The sequence below is a fragment of the Sprattus sprattus genome (assembly GCF_963457725.1).
Source record: "Sprattus sprattus genome assembly, chromosome: 1".
Taxonomy (NCBI): Eukaryota; Metazoa; Chordata; class Actinopteri; order Clupeiformes; family Clupeidae; genus Sprattus; species Sprattus sprattus.
Genome location: NC_137920.1, coordinates 72,401,824 through 72,414,070, shown reverse-complemented (window position 1 = coordinate 72,414,070; position 12,247 = coordinate 72,401,824). Strand labels below are relative to the sequence as shown.

At 40.5% G+C, this 12,247-nt stretch overlaps 1 protein-coding gene across 1 annotated transcript; it reads left to right on the top strand.

The window, feature by feature from the left end:
- Nucleotides 1-1,689: 1,689 nt before the first annotated feature.
- Nucleotides 1,690-7,588, top strand: LOC308371565 (solute carrier family 22 member 7-like; the record flags this gene model as incomplete). The annotated part of the gene is made up of 8 exons (XM_080846521.1): nt 1,690-2,070; nt 2,190-2,293; nt 2,389-2,543; nt 5,853-6,021; nt 6,316-6,436; nt 6,535-6,644; nt 7,119-7,333; nt 7,476-7,588. 8 exons carry the CDS (start codon nt 1,690-1,692, stop codon nt 7,586-7,588), a joined length of 1,368 nt encoding a protein of 455 aa, XP_080702647.1.
- Nucleotides 7,589-12,247: the final 4,659 nt, after the last annotated feature.

Genomic DNA, 12,247 nt, shown 5'->3' with positions numbered 1-12,247 from the left:
AACCTATGCATAAAAATATACAAGATTAATATACAATACAGTATGCTTAAACCTATAATAACCTATACATATAATACTAACATATATACATATAACAAATAACATGACCTGACCACACTACTGTACGTAGGACGTAGCCTTCCATACCACACTGTGATGCAACCAGTCGGGATGCTCTCTATTGTACATCTGTAGAAGTTGCTGAGGATGAATGAGTCCATGTCAAACTTCTTCAGTCTCCTAAGGAAGAAAAGTTGTTGCGGGCAGCTTTGAACACCTTGTCCGTGAGAGCAGCCCGGGTGAGGTCTTTGCTTATGTTCACCCCGAGGAACCTGAAGCAGCTGACCTTTTTAACTGCGGAACCGTTGATGTACAGGGTAGCATGCTCCTCCACCTGCCGTCTCCTATAGTCCACAATCATCTCCTTTGTCTTGCTGATGTTGAGAGAGAGGTTATTATCCTGACACCATATAGTCAGGGTATCAACCTCCTCTCTCTAGGCTGACTTGTCATTGTCAGCAATGAGGCCTACAATGGTTGTATCGTCAGCAAACTTAACAATGTGTGACGGTCAATGTCAATCAACAATGTCAATGTCAATGTCAATCAATCAATGTCAATGTCAAAGTCAATTTCAATGTCAGTCAACAGTCATGTGTGAACAAGGAGAACAGGGGGGGTGAGCACACAGCCCTGGGGGGTGCCTATGTTGGTGATTACTGTGGATGAGGTGCGGTCACCGATTCTCACCACCTGTGGTTTCCCCATCAGGAAGTCGAGGACCATTGCATAGGGAGGTGCTTAGTCCCAGGACTAGGAGCTTCAGGACGAGTCTGGAGGGGATGATGGTATTGAATGCTGAACTGTAGTCAATTAACAGCATCCTCACATATGTATTCCCTTTGTCCAGGTGGGAGAGGGCAGTGTGCATGGTCAGGGCTATGGCATCGTCAGAAGACCTGTTGGACCGGTATGCAAACTGCATAGGGTCCAGGGTGGTAAGCAGCAAGGAGCAGATGAATGATTTGAGTAACCACTTGAAGCACTTCATGATTACCGATGTCAGTGCTACCGGGCGATAGTCATTCAAGCAGGTGACCTTGGTGTTCTTGGGCACAGGGACACTGCAACACTGCAACAACCATCTGACATGTACACAATTGAAGAATTAAATCTCAAAATACTAAAAGATATGCTGCAATATTGAGCCATGGTAAAAAAAAAAAATGCCTCAATAAGTGGGGATAGTAAGCATATATTTTTTACTTCTTATTAATATTTTATGAGAAAGATGTTTAGTCATTTATAATTGATTTTATTGAGTTAATTCCAAACTAATAAAAAGAAATTGAGAATTTAAGAGTGAAATTAGTGAAATTAAGCATGCCTGTTGTTATCACTGTTTGAAATTATGTATGGAAGAACCTCCACTGCCTCAGCCTAATAAGTCCTGGGAGGGCGGGGCGTTCCTATCTCTGAAGTCATGGGGAGTTACACGAAAATGAAACAATGTGTTGGTATTCAGACTCGGCCGTCCTGGTAGTACGAGGTGGGATCAACCATTAAGATGTAGCTGTATGAGAAGGAACAAAAGAGAAACAGTGGTCAGTGAAGAAGCTCTATAACTGTGGCAAGACTAATACTCAGCATTCTGCTTGTCTTGAGGCGTTGTGCACTTCTGATAGCAAGATGAAGTTTGAGGATATTCTGTTGGAAATCAATGGGTTTGGACGATTCCAGAAGTTGTTACTGAGCCTTAGCATTCTGGGACGTTTCACCTTACCTTGTCACTTCATGTTAACCAACTTCATAGCGGTAGTTCCTTCACATCACTGTGACATCAGTGGTTTCAATACTGAGGGTGTCTTTGGGAATCTCACTGGTGAGCAGAGACTGCTTGTCAGTATTCCAGCAGAGGCAGATGGGAAACCCTCTTCCTGTCTTATGTACTCAGAGCCCCAGTTCCATCTGCTGTTCAACTCTTCCAACGCCACTGACCTTCCTGCAGAACGATGTCGGAATGGATGGGTTTATGACAACAGCACTTTCAAAAGCACCCTGGCCTCTGAGGTAAAAGCAATGCTTGACCCAACTCCATATTCTGTCTATGATTTGAACAGTCACTCAACCATGCAGGAGGAATTTGATATTTTTGTCTTTCTCTGTAACGTGCCGTTTTTCTCTTTTAGTGGGACTTGGTGTGTGAAAAGAAAGGGTTGAATAAAGCCACAACCACCATTTTCTTCATAGGGGTCATGTTTGGAGCTGTTACTTTTGGAATTCTAAGTGACTGGTATAGTTTTTGGAATATAGTGATTTTTTTAAAATAAGACCTGCCACATTACAGATAAAAAGGAGGAAACTGTCTAATTACATTTATATCTGCAGGTATGGGCGCAAGACAATGCTGTTGGTCTCATATGTATCAGCAATGGGCTTTGCATTGATCAGTGCCTTTTCCAACTCCTACACAATGTTTGCTGTGCTGAGATTCCTTACTGGTTTTAGCATCACAGGCATCCTCATTATCCCCTCAGTGCTTAGTAAGTCCTCTCATTTCTTCCTTTTAACCCTCCACATTGTTTCACTTCCAGGGCTTATTTCAAAGGTTTTTTTTTCAGTTTCAATCCTGTTAGTAAGCTAGTGTAAGTAAACTAAGAATTAGGTTGGCAGTCCAACTTTTGCCCTCTTGGCTTGGCTGTTTATTTCTCTTGGGGTTTAATGATGATAACATGTCACACACATTGAACATCAAGGCCTTCTTCTTACTGGCTGTAACATTATGCGCAATATTAAAAATATAGCACACTAAAGTAGTAGCCTAGAAATGCTAAGCCCCTTGCACACTTCTTCGTATACATCATGCTACATGTTATTGAAATGTATTGCTATAATGATATATAATGGCCATATCAAACAAGTCCTCTGAGCTACATAATGGCACTTTTTATGAACACCCAAATTACCAAATGAAATGCCTGCAAGTTGTCTCTGTGTGTGTGAGGGTGAGCTTGCTTGCCTAATTAGCTTTCGTAAGCTACTGTTATCTAACCTTACTCTCGTAAAAACCCATTGATTATGTTTGTTTGTTATGTGTAATCTCAGTCCTGCACGCTATTTTCCCCAATCAATACACATTGTTACATTGTAAGGAGGTGCGTCAACCAACTATTTTGAAATAAAAGTAGCCTAAGATAGATTCCAAGCAGTAGCCTAGGTCTAATTGGGAGGGTCAATGTTAAAAGTAGTCCAGCACTGCTAATATTTACAATAGGCAAGGCTATATTGACAGAGGGGGCTAAGATAGAGTTTATTAAAATAATTAAATGATTCAAACAGACCACCAATGGGCTGATTCACATGGTTTATTATCATTAGTTCAGGGCTCTCAAGTTTTAACCCTAACCCTAACCCCCCGGTCAAGCCCCCATTCCGTATTCCGCCTGCCCCGCCCCTGTCGTACGCATTTAATATCTGCCATTTTGCGAGTTTGAGCATTACAGAGAACACTTTGAAGAAGCATTACACAACCAGCACACCTTGATGGGCGGCACACCCAGGAGTTGTCTTGGCGGCAGATAGAACACCAATATGCTCATTTGTGGAAACATCAAAACACATTTTTGAACTTGAGCCAGGAACATTGTGTTCCACAGAACTAATTAAAAGGATGGTACGTTTACTGGAAGCCAGTAGGGTTTTTGGAACGTTGGAACTTGTCTCACTGGTCCGACTAGAAGGTTATGCCAATGGCTTTTTCCATTGGACTTTGTTGATGATTCAACAGTGTCATATGTGTGTCTGTGTGTGTATGCACAGATACTCTGTCCCTACCTTTCAGGCTAGTTGTTTAACTTCCACTGTGAATCATCCTTACTTGATTTATCATGTCATAAATCACTCATTGCATTCATCTACCTAATAGGTCAATTTATGTAATGTAACCAATATGTTTTTACAGAAATTTGAATAAGATAAGAAATTTGAATAAGGCCAGTAATGAAAAGTGAAAGTCCTCTCTATGGCAGAGGTGGTGTAGACACACACACTCTGAAATTCACCTCTGCATTTAACCCATCCAGGGAAGTGACACACACACACACAGTGAAGTGAGGTTACACACTAACCCGGAGCAGTGAGCTGCCATTAGTGGCGCCCGGGGAGCAGTGATCGGGGTTAGGTGCCTTGCTCAATGGCACTTCAGCCGTGGAAGTGGGCATGGGAGAGCAGTGGTCTACCACTTCCCCCGCCCACATTTTTCCTACTGGTCGGGGAACGACCTGGCCACCCTATGGTTTCCGGCCTGAAACCCTAACCAGTAGGCCACGGCTGCCCCTGTAGCCCATGGCTGCCCCTAATTAATTAAATTATACAAGACACCATCACCACACAAACTTTAGCAATAAATCGCTTATCCCCCCCTAAGGGCAGGCTTGAAGCACGTAGATATTTTCATGTTATTCCTATATGCATTTAATATCTGCCGCAATATTTCGCAAGTTTGAGCATTACCAAGAACACTTTGAGGAAGCATTACACAACCTGCACATACAGCTGTGGCACCTGTCATAATTTGCAGAAGGAGGAAGAAATGAGAACCCAAAATAGTGGCAAGTTGCCAAGGGGACGCTGCTCCTTAATGATGGCCATGCTCAATCATTGAGACATCAGAAAATGGGAGGAAAACTATAATAAGACTATAATAACTCTGATACTTCCTTGAAACATCAGACTATCCATTCACAGCCTCCCTTTGTTGATCTTAAATAAAAGTATAACTACTCAACGAATCCCCAAACTCAGAATCTTCTGAAAGACACTTCAACTTATAACTGCATGAAATGCAAAAGTTAAGAAAGGAAAAAGAGTGAACTGCAGTCAAGTTGTCATTGCTTGTGTCAAACCATTGGGAATTTGTCTTAACATTAAAACAGGAGACGACTTACTCCTTGTAGAAACTTTCGGAAGGTCAGTCGCACGCAATTCCAGGATGCTTTATTTTCACTGGTTGCTGGATTAAATCTTACCCAGATACAACAGATACAAAATACATGTTTTTTTCTGATTGGCTATTGGCTAGCCCATTTTTTTTTTATTGGCTGATAAGTGACACCTCACGGCAGAACTGCAGGGAATTCGGTGAGACTTGCTTGATTCCTTTATGGTGAGGGCAGTCCAGGTCATGTTGGCGCGCTGTGGCACATTAGCCTAGGGGTTTTTTTCAGCGTGAGAAATACGATGTGTGGCGGGAGTGGGTGACAATAGACCGAAATGAGTGACTGTGACGCTCAATGCGTGACACTTGAGAGCCCTGTTAGTTATTTTGAGTAGACCTACCCATTCTCTATGTAGCCCTAGTTGTTGCTAGTTCACTTAAGGGGCACTTATCGCAGCGTGTAAATTGGCAGCAACCCAGACTCTGGCCTGCCACCTAGTGGCGAGGAAAAATACTGGCCCGCGGCCCACTTTACTTGCCGACCCCTGTACTACAGGTGAATATTTCTTCTGTGAATACTGATAGTTTTTCTCTTCTGGTCATGTGACCAACCGATAACCTATCCTAAATTAGTATAACTTCCAGGTATACTGATCATCAACCCTTTCACCCATCGTCTATCTTTGTACAGCAACATTAACTAATAGTCCATAATGTTCCATAATAGTTCATAAACAAATGTTTGAAACGTATTATGTAAATTAAATGTTACAAAATAAGTAAGTGCACCACAATGACAGACACACTGCGGCTTAGGGTGAAAACAGGCAGATACTGCATGAACAATTTACTCTTGTTTGTTTTCTTTGGAACAATCTTACCTCAGTTCTTATACATGCATAATTGTCTTTCTCAGATGTGGAATGGGTGGATATTGAAAGCAGAAAGTTGGTGGGTGTGGTTGACAGCTTGTCATGGACGTATGGGGGACTCATTTTCCCTCTCATTGCATATGGTGTTAGAGACTGGAGATGGCTCACCTTAGCCGTCACCTTCCCACTTATTCCAGCCATCATATCTTGGAGGTGACCATCATATGAAAGTGATAGACATGAGAGATAGCTGTAGTTATAGTTATAGTATTTAACTAAACAACAAAATATTAATAATTCCAAATGCCCAAACTGCTGTCGAAAAAGGTGAGATTCTAAATGATTTTTATATATTCACAAGGAAAGAATCAGTGAATTCTAATGAATGTAAAATGTATTCACCTAAACTAATGAAAGGTTAAGTTTGAACCATAATTTCAAGTCACTCATTGACTTTAATTTGCTGTAAGGCATGGCAACTAGATTCAGCATTTTCCATTTTCTTAGGTGGTTCCCAGAATCAGCCAGATGGTTAATTGCCAATGGGCAGCTGGAGAAGGCCCAGTATTACCTTCAGAAAGGTTCCATGATGAACAAGGGAAAGGTCACCTCATCAACCAACGCAGAGGTTGGTGTGACAACCTTCCTGGTCATAAACCAGAGTTTCAGCCACGTACCCATCCATTTCTAATTACAGTTTCTCGCTTGATCTTTTCACCTATTTAGAGTCTTGCCTCAATTGTGGGGGCTGAGAAAGGAAGTAGAAAGTACTCATATTTGGATCTCGTGAGGACTCCCAAGATGAGAAAACTGGCAATGTTAACAGGCATAACATGGTATGAGATAATATAAACTTCTCCGAAAAAAGGGACTTTATTTCTGACTAGAGAAAGTGTGAAAGATTTTGTCTGCGTAGATTGGATCAGTTCCTCTCTTACCCCATATTAGCTGTGTGGGTATTCCAACCTCACCAGTTTACCAGGACAGAGAACCATTCAGCACCATATATCTTCTAAGATAGTGTTGTGTGTGTTGGGTCTAACTCAACCCTTCAATACGATGAGGCTGATTTAGGTGGTTCTTTAGAAGTTACATATTGGCAAAAGTAGTTCTTAAAGAACACTAGTGAAAAAAAAAAAAGATTACTAGAAGAAATAATGGATATTCTTCATTTGGAAACAATTTGGTCAGTTAGTTCCAAATCACCTGTAGACAAAAGCCTTTGCTAATACTGAATCCTATGCACAGACTGATATCTTGGGAATGTTGTATCCAATATGCATTATGACATTCCTTTCCTCCAATGTCAGGTTTGGTGTAGCTTCAACAGCCTATGGGATTGGTTTTAATATCACAGGCTTCGGAGTAAATTTGTACCTCACCCAGTTCATATATGCTGTTGTTGAACTTCCTGCCAAACTATCTGTGTTCTACCTACTGGAAAAGCTTGGCCGTCGTAAGACTCAAGCTGGATCCCTCCTTCTCACAGGTGTCTGCCTTGGCATCAACATATTTATATCCAAAGGTAAGATATTGTGATTTTTCTGTATAGATCATTGTCTAATGTCCGTTTGAGTTGACATAGTTTAAGTCTGTCTTGTTTTTAGCATGTTGTACTGTAAATTGGGACATTAAAGACTGTTTGTCTTACTCTGTCTCTGTGGCAGAGCAACGAGTGGTTCGGACCATAGTAGCAGTTCTGGCTAAAACGTTCTCGGACATGTCTTTTGGTACAGTGGTTCTGTACACGTCAGAGCTCTACCCCACAGTTATCAGGTGAATGAGAGCATACCTCTTAATCTCATATGTAATCTATACCCTAATCAAGAGGGCCTGTTTGAAAGTAACTGCAATTTGTGATTTTGCAGTCATTACAGCGTTGCCAGCCTTTGTGGATTTCTGGGAATTATACAATCGTTTTAATTCCGTAACCATGAATGGCTTACACATAATCACATTCAACAGTTCAAAGGCCTGAATTTTACATTCAATCCTGCACGTTTGACTAATTTGGTATAAACTTCAAACATTCAAATCAAAGGGACCTCTGTTCATCTGTATGCATTTTATGTTGTGAGTGCTGTCATTACAATAACATTTTCTTGTCCACTGCATCATTCGACAAAGGCAAAATGGATTGGGGTACAGCTCCTCCATGGGATGGCTAGGTGTGGCTGCAGCTCCTCTGATTTTGCTCTTAGAGGATGTCTGGACGAGCCTTTCCCAGGTCGTCCTGTGCTCTATTGCTATTTCCACCAGCCTATGCGCCAGCTTTCTACCAGAGACGCGGGGCAAGTGTCTCCCAGAAACCATTGAGGATATTGAAGAAAAGAGGTACTCCCGATACCCACCATTGGAGTATTTCAAGTCAAAGCCATTAAGGTAGTTGTTCTATGAAATTAACATTGTGTTTTGAGATATTTTGAGTTGTTTTGATTTTTGCGATCCATATTTCTGCAATATTCCATATCAAACGAATTGATTTGTGCCATCTTTCTGTTTAAAAAAAACAATCTTAAATAGTTCTGAATTTACACAAAGCATTTCTCATCTATGGATGTTTATAGAACAGTCTTTAATTATAGGGATGACCCAGTTGGAGTTCCAGTTACGAAGATGGAAGAAACACAAAATGGATTATGATGACCCAAGCGTCTTTCATCTCAGACACATGTACAGTATAATTGTAGACTGAAGGGAAAATCAAAACACTATCTGTGAGGAAACCAGGACCACTTGTAAGGTTTCGATTTTAAGAGGGAGTTTTTCCTTGCCCTTGTCACCAATAAAATAAAAATCTTTGCAAAGTCAAAAAAGTGAATCAGTCTTGGAACCAGTTTGTCAGATAGAAGACTAAAGGGGTGTGGGGGTGGGGTTACCATAAATAACACACGTGCCACTATGGCTTTGGGGGGGGGGGGGGGGGGGGGGAGATAAACCCAACGAGGCAAGCCGGGGTGGAGGCTCGTATTTGTAGAGAGAGTGAGAGAGGGAAAGCTAGAACCAGAGTCTGTTCAATCAAGCGTCTTGAGACAATTTTATTGTTTTTGTGCTATATAAATATTTTGTTGAATTGAATTAAATTAACATACAAGTCAATGAAAATACTGTATTCATCACTGATGAAAGAGTTGTCGGCTTGGTTGGATGTTTCTGACCTTAGGTCAAATTGCAAAAAAAAAAAAAAACTGCTAAATGACAGTAAAGTTAGTTTCCATTAAATAAAACATCAGCTTAATTCATTCAGTTCATATTACAGTAAAGTAGGTGTCCATTAAATTACACATAAGCTCAATTCATTCAGTTCTCATGGCTTCTGTGCAAAGCAGAATAACCCAAGAACAAAACAAATCGATCACATTTATATGGCATGAACCAAAATAGAACTAAAAACTAGAGCTGTGAAAAAATAACGTGTTAACGGGTAAATTACAGGATTAATGCGTTCATTTTGTAAATGCATGTACAGAATGAGCTTCCAATATACCCACAATTGACCGTTTGCAAAAGCCCCGCCCCCTTACTTGCAACGTCGACAAAACTCCAAGGACTGTCAACCCATAAGCATGGCGAGGACGGGGGCAAGCACTATGTCTGTCAGTGTCAATTTTTTTTTTTTTAGTAGTATCTCCGCGATATCCTCCGGATCAAGGCAAAAGCGACTGCAATATGCAGTGGAAGGATATATCCAAAACATTAAGATCAACAACGAAGGAGACACAACAATAATCGAAGCAAAAGCATACAGGTCTCAATCAAAAAAATCAGAAACCCCACGACCTCTTCATTAAATGCAACCAGCCCAACCTTGTAGACTAGTCTGTTCTTTCACCGCTGGGTAAAATCTGTATATAATATTTCAAGCTAGCTAATAACCTACAAAGATTATTTATTATTATCCTTGATTCCGTCTCTGGAGAGATATCTATCTAGGTAGCTAGCTAGGATGGTGCCAATCTAGATCTATACTAACGAAGCAGTGTGAAGCAAGATAGCTGCTAGTAACCTTAGTGTTCAAGGGATGTGCCTGCTGGTTGCTGAAAGTATTTCACAGTCACTGTGGTGAAATGTAGCTTGTAAAATTACGTCCTGTGTCGTCCTGTGGGTCATTCGCAGGGTAAAAAAAAAAAAAAAAAAAACATTTAGAAATGATTGATTGCAGATTATGGTGGGACTTTTGAAACTGCAATACCAAGAAAGGTCAGCCATAGTACTCCACCTCACACCAATATGGTACTAACACATTTAGCATTCACAATTTCTTTTGATATCAAGTTTTGCTGCTAAGCTTTGTCCTTGAAAAGTTACAAGATGACCTACAATCACTGGGTGACATGTAATAAGGGTATGTGAAATTCAGTCAGTGGAAGAAGAATTGATTGATTTGCAACCATTTAATTGAGTATTTATGAAAAAGGACAGCGATTCACTTTTAAAACCGTTTAAGTGGAACAGTAAACTGTATATAATACTGTAGTTTAATAATGCAACATTTCCATAATTACTTTGTTCAAAAGAAATTATCGTAAATTAGTTACTATGAAATTAATAGAAAATATATCAATAAAATTAAAAACTGTTATGAAACAATAAATGTTGCAGAATTAAATGAGGCATTAATCACCTGTGTTATTGCCGGTAAGACGGCAGGGGATATGGGTTGAAGGATGTTGGATGGGATGGGGTCCAGCGGGCACGTAGTTGGACGGCTACCTGTTAGGATTTTTGAGACCTCACTCTCAGTGAGAGGGATGAAAGAAGGAAAAGATGAGCCATTGATGGTTGCGCCTATAGGGGGGGGGCAGACAGTTGGTCGAATTGTTTCCCAATGGCTGCCACTTTCTCTGTGAAAAAGGAAGCAAAGTTATCAGCTGTGAGTTTAGTAGCTGGGGGAGGAGGAGGAGGGTAGAGCAGAGTTTTGAAGGTGGAGAATAGTTTCCGAGCATCAGTTGCACTGTTGATCTTGTCATTGAAAAAAGTCTTCTCAGCAGCAGTGATGCTGGATGAGAAGGAGGCCAGCAGTGTCTGGTAGCTTGCAAGATCGTCCTGTGCTGCAGATTTTTTAGATCATGTAAATCATAAATCACTGATTTATATATATATATATATATATATATAAAGTGTCTATCATAGGCATATACGTACTGAAGGTGAGGTGCTCACAAATCCCCTATGTGTGCACTCAAACTTCAAAAACCTTTCACCAGAAACGAGAACCTCGCTTTTAAGTAGGACTTTTCAGTGTTCTTAACATTTCAGTTTTTTTATTGTCTTAGGTGTAGATGAGACCATTAAGCATCCTATCATTGTTGAAGTCAGGCCCAATGAAATCACCAACTTTCATTGCCATAGGATATAGTGGTGGGCAGGGGCAGAGATTCCATTTTATTGTGGGGGGGACAATACATGGTAACATTTCAGAGAGTAATTCCGGGGGGGGGGGGGGGGGGTATATTGCTTTCACGAGAGCTAGCTAGGGGTGACCTTATGGTAGGGGGGGACACGTCTAAATCTCCGGGATTAAATGTCAATGAATGAATAAATGTCACACGATTCAAAAAGGCATTTCCTGATTCACATATGAATGTCCTGTGATTCACAAATGTTAATACGTTTATTTATTTTACAGACTAACAAAAATGCATTTACAAACCGTTCACCATTTGTGAAAATGCAGAATTTTCAGAAGGGCATTCTCTGCAGCCAATTTTAGCCAATCACATGAATGTAAATTTGAGGGTATGACTGAATGTGACCACATTATGTTATATCTGCACAGTGTCCAGTATCTTGCACTACTACACCATAATGGACATTAGACATACACACAATATCCAATATTACAGAAAGAATAAGGTTAGGGTGAATTTCAAACGTCTTTACAGTAGCTGGGGGACTTTGCTTTAAAGCAACATTGGTGGTACACTGACTTCTCATACGGAGAATGGAGTTTGTGCAACTGACACAGCACACCAGGTACCCATGGTATGGCACAATAACTTTGGTTATAGTCATAGTCCAAGTTAAGCTATCTCTCAATAAATTAAAACATCCAATGTATATTAAGCATGTGGCGACACACATTTTCTTAGATCACACAGTCCATATAACATTGCATACAGTGGTGGTCCGTCAGGGCCTTCAAGGCCCTCTCTGCTGGCCTAAACATCATCAGAAAATAAATGTAATAAAATAAATAATATTTTTTTTTCATAAATATTTATTAAATTATTCCCCATAGTCCATTATCTTCATTTCATAGCTTCCAGCGTTGTTAATTTACGTTAGAGCTTTCATCCAATCATATTTCAGCTATCATGTGTTGCCACGCTCCGAGAAACCTTCCCCGAGAACAGAAATCTTCCCTGAGGCCTTCAGAATTCACATTGAAGGCCCGTGTACATCTGATTGGTTATCACAACTGGCTGTTTCAGTTCAT